At 35.9% G+C, this 15,846-nt stretch overlaps 1 protein-coding gene across 1 annotated transcript in view; it reads left to right on the forward strand.

Annotated features, from left to right (window-relative positions):
- LOC131041357 (auxin response factor 6) overlaps positions 1-14,497 on the forward strand; it is a 33,353-nt gene extending 18,856 nt beyond the window's left edge. Inside the window, exons 10-14 of the mRNA XM_057974401.2 lie at positions 2,587-2,662; positions 6,446-6,593; positions 12,051-13,312; positions 13,406-13,596; positions 13,877-14,497. Of these exons, the coding sequence (XP_057830384.1) occupies positions 2,587-2,662; positions 6,446-6,593; positions 12,051-13,312; positions 13,406-13,596; positions 13,877-14,075 (1,876 nt within the window). The 3' untranslated portion in view covers positions 14,076-14,497. The remainder of the gene's footprint in view (positions 1-2,586; positions 2,663-6,445; positions 6,594-12,050; positions 13,313-13,405; positions 13,597-13,876) is intronic.
- Positions 14,498-15,846: the final 1,349 nt, after the last annotated feature.

Raw genomic sequence — 15,846 nt, forward strand, 5'->3', positions numbered from 1 at the left:
TAAAGTTTCAAATTATGTAGCTCAAAATATTTCTCACAAAGTTTTCTTCCTCCTAAATTGAACTAAATACTTAGCATGGAATCGTTATAAATGGACACAACACTCATGAATCATTATAATGACATCTCATTGCTTCAAATTTGGTGACTATGATCCGTCCAAACAGGTTCATTCCCTGGCTTGCATGCAGACTATATAACATACAATTGTGCACTAAGTCGTCGAATTGGAATTGGGTGTACATGTATGTCTTGGACGACCTTTTTGGGCCTTCGGTGCACCTGTACCAAAAAATAAAAATACTTGTAGAGAAAACTCGCTGAGTGTTTGGTGACTTTTTCACAAAAACTTGGCTACATAAAAAACAGAGGCCCAGACACTTTTTTTTGAAGTGGGGGGCATAGCCACCAAACTCCCACTTCCGCCTGCGGGGGAACGAAAGTTTGTTCCCCTACACCTCCTCTATCTTTGTTTTTTTCTCACATCTAACACGTTGTGCAGCTTGTCATCATTGCTAGTGCCACCAGCATCTACATCCAGGGTGGAGGTCGAGCCATAGCCTGTCATGTTGAGCGAGGTGGGGAGCCACAACGGACTCCAAGGACTGGACCCTCTAGTTTTCCCTCTCCCCTAATTTTCACTAGAGCTGGGAAGAGGAAGATGTAAAATGTTTTGATGTAATATTTACTTTTTGTTTTACAAAAAGAATTTTCTATTTTCATTTTGTTTCAGATTAGCAGCCATCAGCGTTCCACATGAAGATGCCATTTTGTACCCAATTTGCATCTATTAAATTTAACTGTTTTGAATGCAAATCGAGTAAAAAAAATCACACCCTCTTGTGGAAACCTAATATAAAAGCTAGCTGACAACTAGTATGAATTTATGATCATTGCCTTTGAACATCATCATGATTCAACATAATTCTTAAATTGCATATTACAACATTTTACATCTTCCTCTTCCTTGGTCTAGTTAAAGCTTTGGGAGAGATTCTAAATTTCTAATAATCACATTTGAATCTTGGATATTGATAGTATGTTATTTCATCATTGATCAATGATATTATGATAGTGATAAAATTAGTTGTGTAAGCTCCCTCGATATTGGTCTCCCCTCCTAGACCACCTCATTGTAATCAAATTTCTTATATGACAAAAGATCCCAATAACTAGTGGGGGATTTGGGAGTGGAGACCGTAATGGGTTTGAGGTGTAGTGATGGCAAGCTGAACAAGGTGTTAGATGTGAGACAAAACTGGGGGTTTGGGAGTGGAGATTGCAATGGGTTCGAGGGGTAGTGATGGAAAGCTGCACAAGGTGTTAGATGTGAGGAAAATCCAGTGATAGAGGGCAAGCCTTTTTGATATGTCTGAGCCATTATATTGCAGCTGAGTTTTTGCCACAGAATCATCAAGTTTTTGGGAAAAACTCACCAAAAACTCAGCTAGTTTTATTGTCGAGTTTTTAGTGGAAAAACTCGCAGAGCAAAAAATTTCGCGCTCGTGAGTTTTTAAAAACTTGCTGAGTACTCTGTGAGTAGTTGAACTATGTTCAGACACATCTAGCCTTTTGAGGGTAAAAAGCCAAGATAGTCATCAGCAGGTGCATGAAGGTTTGTGCCAGACTAAACGCATGTTAGATTTTAATTCTGCTTGCTAAGTGTCAAGTGCATTAACAATTCTAATGAGGGAAAATAGAAGATTTATCATAGTCTCTTAATACTTATTGCTGTGAATCAATAAATGCATGTTATATTTTAATGCTGCTTGCTAAGTGTCAAGTGCATTAACAATTCTAACGAGGTAAAGTAGAAGATTTATCATAGTCTCTTATTACTTATTGCTGTGAATCAATAGTCCTTTCCGTTTTTTCTGGCATGTTAATATATGTGTTTTGAGTGTCCTCAGCTTCTTTGCAATGATATTTGGTTGAAAAGAAAGAAGATAATAGCCCCACAAATTAAGATGTTGTTGAGTGACAGCTTCATCCTTGAAGTTTATGCTACTCTTTTTGTCATATGCACCTTTGGGTTAATTTTTAAGACATTTTCTTTTTGCTGCTGTTTTTTCCGTACTTTAGTTGTATATCTTGTCATGAACTGCCTAATTTTGTTTTTTTGCATCGTTTGTATGTTGATAGTCCTAATGGAATGCCATTGGTACTTTGAACAAATTGCGATAAATGCCTTATTACTTTCTGCATCACTGAAGAATTTGAATGTTTGATCAGACTGTCTAGTACTGTCTAAAAAGCCATCCTGGTAATACATAGTTCATCTAATATACTATATGCATGAACAGGTAATGTTTTATTTCCTTCTTGGTTTCTAAGATTTCGCTTTGTTTGCCTTAAGTTATTCTGAAATGTCTTTCTGTAATTTATAGTTCATCTAGTATACTATATACATGAACGGGTAATGTTTAATAATTATTTTCCCTTCATGGTTTCTAAGGCACATGCTTTGTTTCCCTTAAGTTATTGGTATGGGTCCATTTTGTTTAAGTAATTGTATATCTATATGATTGGTGTCTTCTTCTGAAGTATGTGATTTTTTGGTTTGGAATTGTTTGTATGTTTCATGCAGATACATGGGCACTATAACTGGCATGGGTGACTTGGATCCGGTCCGCTGGCCACATTCACAGTGGCGTTCTGTAAAGGTATTGTTTAAGGAGAATAACTAATGGAGTGCAATAAGGAATATATAAACAAATTTTAATATGTTATCCATTCATTTGCAGTCAGGTACACATAGGGAACCTTTTAGTTTCGTTAATTACTGCTGTTTTTCTGGTAGTTGTTGTTTGACTGATATAAAGGGTGATGGGCGCATCTTTTTGTGTTCTGAAAATGTTCCATCATTTTGAAACTTGGCTTTCTTGATATGGATTTGTCATTTTTTTATTGGCATTTGTAATAAATTGATCATGGTGCTTTTTTACCTGTGCATTCTTTAACTGTAGATGTCTTTAAGTTTTGATAGTAATATACATCTTTTCAAACTTAAGGTGCTTCTTTAAGGGGCTTCTTTTGGGGTAGCAAACTGAACCCACTTCTTGCACAGCTTAGGGTGTTAGGTTGCAATACTGGTCAAACCATCTTTCTCTTACTGTATATCTGTAAGTTTCTCAACAGTGTATTATCTTATCTCTTTTGTCTCTATCACTCCATGTATACCTACAATAGAACGACAAAATATCACTAGGGTTTGTGTCAGATGAAATCATGAAATCTCAAAAGGCCTACAAGGAATTACCACTACTTTCTTTTCTCCCTTGCATGAAAACATGCAAAAAAATCATTTGTGAATATCAGAAACGAAAGACTTGAGAGGCTTTTTTCACTTGATTTTTCCATTACTAGCTCGACAAATGTTAGTCCAAACGAAACCTATGTATTTTCCACAGTCAACTCTGACCACATCTAATCTTTTACTTTATAATATATTTGAGTCTAGCTTGGTTTTTGTGAATAATAAAATGGTCCAGGGTTTACTTCTAAATTGACTTCTTAAGCATTCAGCTTCCTGATATTCCAACTTTTTGTACTCTGTTGTTCTGTTTCGATTTGTTTAGAATTTATGCATGTCATCTGTAGAGGAGTAAGACTGAAACATAGATTTTTCCAGATATCCTGCACTGTTCCTTTCTGTCTGTATTTCATTCAGTTTTACTTTTCTTCTAAGAGGATGCTGCTTTGCTTGTGGTGAGCTTAATATTTTTGTTTTGTTGCGGTCGTTTGAATAGTTCTCTTCTTTGATATTTAAAAACCTTTTTATTCCTTTTCGATGGTTTCTTTTGTGTGTGATTATGGGCAATCTCTGAACATTTAGCCCATTCCTGGGAAATTGTATAGCGGAAGGGAATGAGCTTGTAATTAGTTTGCTGAATCTACTTGAACTGATTGGCTTGAAGTGTATTACTTCTTAGAAGGGGTAGGATTAACTAAATCAACATTTTATACTCCAATATTTGTCTCCTATAACTCTTGGTGTACATAAACACTGACGAATAAAGTTGTCAACTCTTTAGAAACAGATAAATTTCCAAACTTGTGACAGAAAACTTGTTTCCACATAGGCGCTGAGTGATATTTCCTCAGTTTGCTTACGTCCAGATGCTCAATATTCTATTAAGCATGAGTTTCTGCAGTATTAAGGTACTTGTTGTGCGTTGATTTGCAAGGCATGATAAAGTAATGTCCTGGAGATAGGGGGACCTCAATAAATGTACTTGTCTAGCTCTTTTAGCTTTTGTAAACCACATATCATCACTTTAAAGTCCATTGTAATTTGTTTCAGATACCTCCATAGGAAGTTTCCCAGTTTCCAAGGGATACTTACAGTAGATGTATAGAGATGTAAAGAAACTTCATCTGAAGTCTCCTAATGTTTGGAGATGTCTCCATATGGGTCTTTGGGATGGGCATGCATTTCTAGTGTAGGGGACGAGTACCAAGGGTCAGGATATGAGTATCCTCGTAACTGTGGCTTTATTAAGAGTATTAAGACTTCCTTCCTTGTTGAAGAATTCTCCATCAGTTCTATATTATCATATGCGCGATGCAAGCTTTATTGTTTTTTTTTGAAGTTACCCTTTGGGGTTATAAAATATATGTATAATCTTTATGGTATGATTGCTCCTTTTTCTATGATATCATCAATGGGAATGGTTATATGGTTATAGCATAACTTGTTGATGTAACTGAAGTTGCGGGTTTGTGTTCGGGAGTTGGGGAAGGGTGGATCAGTGGTTGTTTAGTGTGCAGATTTTGCAATAAGAAAATATGGGGTTGGTTTTTTTTTGGGTCCATCGCTTATAAAAAGCCTATAAAAATCATAAATATATACATATTCACAGCCCACAAATAGAAATTAAGTTCAAAATTTAAATACATTATATAATATATTAAATAATATTATATTAAATTTAAAATATTGAAATTTAAATGTATTTGTTGTAAATTTCAAACTTCAATTTTTTATTATATATTATATTAAATTAGAAGTATTAAAACGTAATATAATATATGAAGTTAAAAATATTAAAATAAGTAAAATGACAGGTGTAAGTGTTAGTTTTAACCACTTCGACAAAAGAATAAGAAAATAATGTCAATAGATTTAAAGAACAAAAGTTTCGATTTGTGATTGTTTGTAGTTTTAAAATGACAACCAATCTAGTGTTGGCAAGTTCTTTTGACTTACCAAAGTGGGAGACAGACTGAATTACTTCACATGAGAATTTGAAGCCCTGATTTAGATGTCTTTCTTTCAAGACTGTGAATGGATGTGCCTGATTAACCACTTGGGCAAAAGAATAAGAAAATAATGTCAATAGATTTAAAGAACAAAAGTTTTGATTTGTGATTGTTTGTAGTTTTAAAATAATAACCAATCTAGTGTTGGCAAGATCTTTTGACTTAACAAAGTGGGAGACAGACTGAACTACTTTACATGAGAATTTGAGGCCCTGATTCAGACGTCTTTCATTTAAGACTGTGAACGGATGTGCCTGAGAAACTGCTCCTGTGCATCATTTTCCTTTGACAATGCCTCAGCTTCCTGCCTCTGCATGTTTTTACCTCTCTCATGTTGCCCTGGGTATAAATATTATTTTCAGTCTAAGAAAAAAAAAATGCTGTTTTATCACTTTGGATTTGCCAGGGTTTGGCCAGGTTCTGTTTCGGTTTGTCTTACCAAATGGGAGACAGGCTGAACTACTTTACAAGAGAATTTGAGGACCTAATTTAAACTTCTGTAATTCAAGACTGGAACGTATGTGCCAGAGAAACTGCTCTTGTGCAGCATTTTCCTTTGATAATGCCTCAGCTACCTGCGTCTGCATGTGTTCACCTTCCTCTTGTTTCCCTGGGTATAAATATTATTTTCAGTCTAAAAAGATAAAAAAAATGCTGTTTTATCTCTTCGGATTTGCCAGGGTTTGCCCAGGTTTTGTTTCGGTTTGTCTGTGACTAGCCCACAAACTGTTTGCTGCCTCTTGTCCAAATCTCTGTATGCACTGAAGTGGGTTTGAAATAGACTCAGATCTGGGGACTCTGCTGAACAAACCCGTATGTTAGGATTCAACAATGGCTATATTAGTATATTACTATATACCCTTAGAAGCAAGACTGATTTTTCTGTCATTATATATGCTATATTGATTTTATAGCAAGAGATTTTGGGTGGAACTGATTGCTTTATTTAAATTTCTTGATGTGCCATGGAGGTATGCTTATTTTGGATCTGATATTTTTCTTTCATATTCTATTTCAAATTTTACTGTGATTGTTTCTGTTGTAATTTATAAGCCTCAACATTGATGATCTGGAGAAAGTGGTTTTTGAATAGAAAAATTGATAATTTTTCTCTTTAGGATTTGTGAATAGATTTAGAATTATTTTGCATCAGAAATAACACTGAAAAATATATTTAACTGTAGGTTGGTTGGGATGAGTCAACGGCAGGTGAAAGGCAACCACGTGTATCTCTGTGGGAGATTGAACCTCTAGCCACCTTTCCAATGTATCCATCGCCTTACCCTCTAAGATTAAAACGCCCTTGGCCACAGGGAATCACTTCACTTCATGGTAAATTCTCAAATCTAAATTCCTTTTTCGTTTGTGTTCTTCAATATGTACAGATTTGGTAAGCTTTTACATGGTATATAATTTCATTAAATTGGGCTTCCAAATTTCAGATTCATATAGGCATCAAATTTAAAGAAACATTGAATACAAACATCTTTGGAGGGATATATAAATATATCTTAGAGCATTGCTACTCCAATGTAATGTCCGTAGGTGTTAGGTTATTTTGCAAATTTTCAGAAGTAGAATGCAAACACTAATATATTATTATCATTGAGATCCCAGTAGCTGGGGTGTGAATCATAAGCAATTTATTTCACTTACCCAGTGTAAGCAAGTTGAGAGCATACGGTAGCTGGAGCGTGAACAATAAGCAATTTATTTCACTTATGGGTGGAAAACTGCACAGTATATATTAGGTTATCACAGAGAGTCTGAGACAATTGGTGGGTGCAATAAAAATGTTAAATAAACATTGAAGTTCATGATGATGCAGGAAACAAACTGCAGTCGTTTAGAAGAGAAATAGTTCATCAAACACTGGGTAGTTTATAAGAATGTAATCAACAAAAATATATGAGTAGGAAGAGACAATGGATGAGTGCAATAAAAATGTTAAATAATCACTGAAGATCAACACGATGCAGGAAACAAACTGCAGTGGTCTCGCACAATTTATAGGCAAATTTGTTTTTTGCATCATGATGAATATTATTAGAATAATTAATTCTTTGTCAGTTACCTTTTTAGTGGTTCTATTAATGGTCATTTAGTTAGTCATTTAGCTTTTTAGTTCGTCATTGTTGGTGTTGGAAATAAGCCACACCCGGAACGACGATGGACTGGTCCAAGAGGGGCCAGTAGCTCAGTGGTAGAGCACTCCAGCAGCGTATGGAAGGTCCTAGGTTCGAGTCCTAGCTGGTCCATGTCTCAACATGGTATCAGAGCCAGGTCCAGGCTAGGAGCCCCAAGCACTCGAGAGGTGTGGCTTAAGGGGGGGTGTTGGTGTTGGAAATAAGCCACACCCGGACTGACGATGGATTGGTCCAAGAGGGGCCAGTAGCTCAGTGGTAGAGCACTCCAGCAGCATATGGAAGGTCCTAGGTTCAAGTCCTAGCTGGTCCATGTCTCAACAGTCATCTTAGTTGTTGACTCATTTAGCGTTTTGTTTTTTAGTTCGCAAAGTGAAACTATTGCTTCTTTTATAAGAACGCATAGTCTGCTTTTTAGATTTTAGCTTTTAGCTTTATTTAGCACTTTACGTGTTTTAGCTTCATGTTGAAGCTTTAGATTAACGGTTTGTTCTTTTTAGAACACCGTCTTGTAATTCCTTTATATACGCTTGTATATACGTTATTAATTAATTCAATATCATTTGATTATTGATTCGATTATTTTTCATGGTATCAGAGTGGGTCGATGAGGTGTTCCAGAATTTCGCGTCTTGGGTTCTATGCCAAGATTTTTGCCTTGGGTTATGTACCTCTTTTTTATTGATTATTTTTCTGCCATCTAGGGTTTGTAGGAAAATTTCTGAGTTTTTCAGCAAATTGTGCATTGGGATTCGTGCATTCCGTTCCAGGGTTTCAGATTCTTTGTGCAGCTGTTTCTATTTTGATTTTTAATCAAATTCTTCTGTCTCGTGCTTTCACTAGGTTGACTTCGTTCCGCCTTGGTTTCTGTGATGGCATCTTTGACCAACATCATGTTGGAACACAGTCGATGTTCAACGGCCACACCACTTGGACACAACGCATGTTAATGATATTTGAATATTGTTGCCTCGATCATATTGATTTAGGCAACCCTCTCATCCTACAGGTCCTAGGGTTTTTCGCGATTTTTTCCTGAAGAATTGTCCGCTCGGTTTTCTTTGATTTTTTCCACAAAAATCATAGGAGGGTTTTGCTTGATTTTTTTCAAAAATTAGGGTTTTGCCGCACAACATTTTAGGGTTTTCACGATTTTTTCCTCAAAAATTGTTCGTAGGATTTATAATTTTTCCTTAAAATTTATCATCTGTAATTCGTGAAGTTCACGTGAGATTTTGGTTATTTGGATCTATGACAGGTGTTCCTATCTCTAGGTTTTCATGATTTTTTCCTCAAAAATTGTTCACATGGCTTATAATTTTATCATTTGTAATCCATGAAGTTCAAGTGAGATTTTGGTTATCTAGATTTATGATGGGTGTTCCTATCTTTGGGTTTTTACCCTTTTTTTTTTCCAAAAAACGATGGTTTGTGAAATCTAGTTTTCAGTGTTTTCACGATTTTTTCTTGAAAAATTGTCTGTAGTTTTTTACGATTTTTTCCTCAATTTTTTTGTTGTTTTTTTTTGATTTTTCCTCAAAAATCATCTATATGATTTGTGAAGTTTGCGTGGGATTTTGTGATTCGTGAAGCTCTCAGGGACCATTTTTTCCACAAAAATCATGCTTTGTTGCAGTCAATTTTGGGTTGCACCTAGAGTTGTCGGGGCAAACATCTACAACCGTGGTATCTTGCAGTCTATTTTGGAGTGCTCCTTTGTAAAAGTTTTTGCTAAAATCGTGTTTGGAGGGTTTGCCAATTTTTCTCTAAAATTGTGGTTTTAGGCTTAGTAATTTGTGTGTGAGGGTTACATCAATCATCCAGAATCAGCTATTCTTGATCATTACCACTTTGCAGATCTTGGGAGGGTCTCCGAAGCAGCAGTGTTCGTGTTTGTGATCAAAAGACCTGCAATGTCTTATGTCGGGTACTAGTTGATACAATGACCATTAAGGGAGGGTATTAGAATAATTAATTCTTTGTCAGTTACTTTTTTAGCGGTCTTATTAATGGTCATTTAGTTTGTCATTCAGCTTTTTAGTTCATCATCTTAGTTGTTGACTTATTTAGCTTTTTGCTTTTTGGTTCATTGAGTGAAACTATTGCATTCTTATAACTTTTATAAGAATGCATAGTTTGCTTTTTCGATTTTCGATTTTAGCTTTATTTAGCGCTTTTAGTGTTTTAGCTTCATGTTGAAGCTTTAGATTAACGGTTTGTTCTTTTTAGAACCATGACTTGTAATTCCTTTATATACGCTTGTCTATTCGTTATTCATTCGATTATTGATTCAATTATTATTCAAATATATCTTGCTTTCTTTCATCAAAGAGTGGGTGTTTTATAAGAATGTAGCCATCAACAATATACAAGAATGAAGAAAGAATTAGTTAGTGCAATAAAAATGTGGAATGAATATTGAAGAACGTTATGATGCAGGAAACAACTGCTGTCATTTCTCATCAAACTATTTTCCCTATCTAAGTGTGCATGCACATGGCACGTGTACACACGCATGCACATATAAACAAAATTTGACTTAATTTTGTGAGGGATGACTGCAGTTTGTTTCCTGCATCATGATCTTAAATGTTTATTTAACTTTCCTATTGTGCTCACAATCATCTTCATGCTCATTTATTGTTGATGGCTACATTCTTATAACCACACATTGTTTGGTACACTATTTCATCCGTCGAAGCTTATTAAGGCAACAATTACAGACTTTCTAAAGGTAAGACTTTGCATGTTACAACATTTTCATCCGATCTTTTAAATTTGAGCCCAAGTATTGATGACTTGATCTCCTTAGGCATGAGTCGGGTTTAATTGGCTATTCTGTTTATGTGCACTTTTAAGGTGGTTTTGTGATGCATTTTGTAACTTATTCTCAATCATTTATAGTCTGTGTATGCATGTGCATGTGATGCCCCTGATTTTTCCTTAATAATATGCCTGTAAGTGAAATTGTCTTACAAAGTGAGACCTCACAATTTCACCTAGAAATCGCTATCAAAGCAACAATGCCAGAAATGGACTTCTGCTAGTCGATGGATTAGTTCACCCTGATCGGTTTCAAGTGTCAAATGGATATTAAGGCCATACGCAGTTGATGATGAAATTGGATCAATTATATCTGTTAGTAATATTTGTTGAGGCTGGGATTAGCATTCAAATACAAGAGAAGGGAACCTTTAATTGTTATTGGTTGCATTAAGGAATGATTAAGCTCAATTAAACTCCCACAATGGTAAAGAGCCACAAACCAAGGAACATATCCCGTGGGACAAGGCACTTAACAATGAAGAGGCATGTTCTTCCAACGGAGCCAAGGGATATAAAGGAGCCCCCATATCAAGAGGAGCATTGAAGCGAACATAAGTGGCTATATACATCAGCTGTGCTCAACAAGGAAACAAGTGATATTTTCTGGCAAGCATCGTGTGGCAGCCATTTGGGTATGCTGTAACCTACTCATGAATCAATACTGATTTACAGAATGTTATATCTGATTTCTATTAAGAATAAAAGGACCAATATAGGGCCTAATACATATGCTGTAGCAGTTATATTAGTTAACAGTAGAAGAGTCAGATTTATATAGCGGTTATGTATTCTATCTATATATGTATTTATATTCATAATACATAAGGTATTGATATATTCATAGCCCAATTCTTAAACTTTCTCTTTTGCCCCTCATGGGATAGGTTGGTTTTGTTGAGGGAAAGGCGGACTAATTCCATCCCATATTAGGTGAGCCTTAAGAGGTGAGGTATGGACGGGTGTTCCTGAAACCCCTGGGCCTATTTGTGGAGATAGTTTCCTAGGGCCCTAACAAGCGACTCCCCATCCTTAGTAGGGTTGATGATTAGGAAGAAGTAAGGATTGGGGCTTAAATATAGTAACTATAGATTGTATTATGAATACTAATGGTTCTCTAGCTTAATGCACTGATTTAAGGGTTAGTAATATATAACGATATGTGTTAATTATTGGGAAATTGGCAATCACCTTCTAGGGGACATTACAGTGTAGACTATCAAATACTGAAAACACAATGCAAAATAGATCATGTAAATGACCAAAAAATGTGCATATAAAGATGCATGAGACAGTTGATTATTGATCAAATAGAAGCAAGATGTCAAAAAAATTGTTATTTAGGACAATATTTTTAGGGAAACTTCAGCAACTTAACAGGGATCTGTATTAAAGAAAAGGGAGATTTTCAAGTCACTGAGACATTTAAGACATTGACTGCAATATCATGAAGTACTGGTGACATCATTTTTAGAGCAAGTGACAACTTAGCACTGAAAAAGAAATTGGCTTTGAACCCCAATCAAATCTGCACTTTGCCTCTATTGTGACTGTTCTAATGGTAGATTGGATATTTCCACTTAATAAGTAGAGAAAGTGAATTGCTGCTATAACATATGACAAGCACTATATGTTACCGAGATTTAGATGGAGTCATTTGATCAATCGTATTTAAACAATAACTTTTTTCTTAACTATTGTTTGTGCAGTTTTATGTTTTCTTTTACCTGCTTATTTTTTTCGTAATTAAGAGCATTAAGTGCAGCACATTTCTTTGCATCATTGGACATGCTTTAATAAAACAAGTGTCTAAGAAATGCAGGTATCAAGGAAGATGATGGTATGAATACACCTTTTATGTGGATGCGAGGAGATAATGGAGAGCGCACTCTTCAGGCATTAAATTTCCCAGGAATGAGTATGAATCCTTGGATGCAACAGAGATTTGATTCTTCTGTACTGGGGGTGCAATCAGATGTTTACCAGGCAATGGCTGCGGCAGCTCTACAGGAAATGAGGACTGTTGATCCCTCAAAGCAGCTGTTGCAGTTTCAGCAGCAGCAACAGCCATCTCAGCAGTTTCAGTGTAGAACGAGTCCCCAAATACCAAGGCAGGTTTTTCAACATCAACAGCCACCACAACAGCATATCCTTCAGCAGCAGGCTCAGAATTTACAAGATCAGTTGCCTCAAAGTCATCTTCTGCAGCAGCAGTTACAGCAAAGTTCATCTCCACATCAAATTTTGCAGCACAAGATGCAGCATTCTTTTAGTGATCAGCAGCAATCTTTGTCTGAGCAACAACAGTGCCAGCAGTCTTTTCAAATTCCAAATGTCGGTGGTGCTTTATCACAGCTTCCTTCATCTCAAACTCAGCCACCGCTAAGTTTGCCATCATCCATGTGTTCACCACCAGTATTTACAGATGCTAATGGAAATTTCTCTTCAGCTGTTACAACTTCAAGTATGTCTCCACTTCAAAATATATTGAGCTCTTTGACTGCAGAAGAAAGTTCTCATTATTTGAATTTGCCCAGAACCACCCAGACCCAGCCCGTAGTGCAGCAACCTGCCAGAACCCTAACGCCTGGTATTTCTAGAGAATGTCAGCTTTCTTCTGGTTCATGGGTTCAAAAGCGGTTATCAAATAATTTGGCATCCTGCCTTTCAGGTGGACAAGTTGAAGCCCCTCTTCCATCTGGAGGTCAATGTATTGTAGCCCAAAGTGAATCCTTAGGCCAGTCGCATATTCCCGCACCTTCTATGTCATTACCTCATTTCCCATCAAGAGACTGCACTTCAGAGCAGGATGGACTTCATCCTGATTCTCAGAGTCATCTTTTGTTTGGCGTTAACATAGACTCACCATCTTTGATTGTTCCAAGCACATTGTCAAACTTGAGGACTGATGTGACAGTGCCATTTAATGTTTCTAATTTCTTCAATCCACCTACTTGTGCATCTGGTTCAGATTTTCCACTGAATTCAAACATAGGTGTCTCGGCATGTTTGGATGAAAGTGGACTTTTGTCTTCTGCAGAGGATTTGGGACAGATGAATCCACCTACAAGAACCTTCATAAAGGTATTTTCTTGCTCTTGTCATTCCATATCTTGTTTATCATAATGATTACTTTCATGTAATGAACTATAATCAAAGTTATTGGTGTTCTGATAGGTATACAAGCAAGGGTCAGTTGGGAGATCTTTGGATGTCACACGTTTCAGCAGTTATCCAGAACTGCGAAGTGAACTTGCCCGCATGTTTGGCCTAGAAGGCCAGCTTGAGGACCCTTTAAGATCAGGCTGGCAGCTTGTGTTTGTCGATAAGGAGAATGATGCACTTCTCCTTGGAGATGATCCTTGGGAGTATGTTATCTTGAGACTTGTTAAATGCAAAATCTAGATACAGTTGGTTCATTGAGTTGTGCTTGTCATCACCTAAATTAGAGTCCTCGCTTGTTATGTTCAATTAGTTTATTAGTCTCTATTATCATTCTCAATCAGTCAAGCTTAATAGTATATTAATATGTTGAAATTTGATTAGTTTTCATTTGCCAACTCACAATTATCAATTTCCATTATAATATTCAATCAGTAAAGTCTAGTAGTTTATTAATATATTGAAATTTGACATTGCGTTTGCCAGGGAGTTCGTAAACAATGTTTGGTTCATTAAAATACTCACACCTTCAGAAGTACAGAAGATGAGTCAGGAAGGGTTGGAGCTTTTGAGCTCAATTCCAACCCAACGCCAGACAAGCAGTGGTTCTGAGGAGTATGTAACCAGACAGGACTCTCGCAATCTGGGTTCTGCGATCACGTCAACTGGATCTCTGGATTACTGAGTACGATGAAATCTTTCTGTAATATAATACAGGATTTCATTTTGTGCCTTTAGGCAAGGACTATTACAACATAAGCACATATTATGTTATTGCATGCTCTGGATTTCTAGAGTATGGGTATTGATTACTGTATTATAAAGTCCTTTTCTAAATGTCCTGAAGGGGATGCTAGTGTGTTCGTTAATTGAAATAGCTTTGTGCGCATAAACAACTTACATGCGTTCCCCAATGGCTTTGTCCAGATTGTACCCAATTTTCATAGCAGGACAACAAAATTTGTGTTATATATCCCCATTGCTCTGCTATAGAAAGGGTGTAGGTGATAGCTTTATTTTGTGCGGTTTGGATCCTAGACGGTAAACTTATATTTTTGTTTCAGATCAGGATTGTCCTGTATTTTCAATCCAACTTATTTCAGTCTATATTGTTTGATAGGCGCTTTCTTTTTATAGGAACTATCTTAAAAAAGCGTACTGTTGGTTTGTTTTCAGGTTGTGAGACCAAGTTGGTGCTTCTTTCGTTCTTATAATTCTTATTGCTCTTCCCTGACCCATTGACATGGCTTTTACTACCCTCACGAACCAATTGATAGCAACATATCAATCTTTTGTAAAAGGCCACTTCTTCCTCATAATCTCTTCTATTTTTCCTTCCTATAAAGAAAAAATATGTTTTCAAATTTTATGCGAGGGGCATGCTGCATATTAATGCGAATTGGATTCAGCAGAGGCAAAGTTGGAGCATGAAATGCCAAGTTAGATTACACGAAAATAATAATTGTATCAGTTTAATACTTAAAATTCTTGAATCACATTAGTAGTTAAACAAGTTCTTAGCATATTATAAGTTAGTAGTGTGGAATGTTGATTTTATTTTGGTTTGCTTGAAGATTGTAATTGACATGCACGGGACATGTTTCAAGCTCAGTGAACGAACCTAAAATGCTCAGCAAACAAAACTAAAAAGTCGGGAAATTCCGAGAGAAAAAAATGCAAAATTTGAATGAGGATTATCATTTGAGAGTGTAGAATTAAGATTGAGTTGTGCCTGTGTGACGTTTAGAGTGTAAGAAGGGATTGTGTGAAGACATTTATATATAACATTTGATATATTGAAAGTTTGGCGACGATTCTTTGTAAAGATCATCGCTAATACACATTAATAATAATGGAACTGATTCCACATGCCCTTATGCAAATTTTGAAGGTTTGTTTTATATATTTTTTTTCTGATATATATCATTAATAAATCGAAATTAGAAATAATTGTTAAGTTGAAAGCATAGCATGAGGGAAAACATAATTTGAATCCTTGGAATTCTTGAATATTTTAACACTAATCCACCCTGCAAATTGATACATCATATCCTTTCTACGAATTATCTTCGGCTATGAAATCTTCATGATTAGCACATTGTTTTTGTGTTTAATCTATAAGATAAAATTTGACACTCGTATATAGTTCAATGGAAGTGTTGCTATTACCTAAATGTTGAGGTTTTCGTGGGTTAGAAACAATGGTTTAGAAAATGAGTGTTATAACATGCATTCACCAGAAAATAACATTTGGAATTGTATATATTTTAGCTCCTTAATTACAAAAATTCTACAAATATTCAATAGGTTCATTTTGGCAAAGATTATTTTGTTATTTTCAGAAAACTGTTTTAGGTTTGGTTCACTCGGATTCTTCTCAAAATGGTCAAATGAAGACCCCATGAAATAATGAAAGGTACCCTTAGCCACAAGTAAATATTAGCATCCACAATCAG

This window comes from Cryptomeria japonica, chromosome 11, assembly GCF_030272615.1.
Source record: "Cryptomeria japonica chromosome 11, Sugi_1.0, whole genome shotgun sequence".
Classification (NCBI taxonomy): Eukaryota; Viridiplantae; Streptophyta; class Pinopsida; order Cupressales; family Cupressaceae; genus Cryptomeria; species Cryptomeria japonica.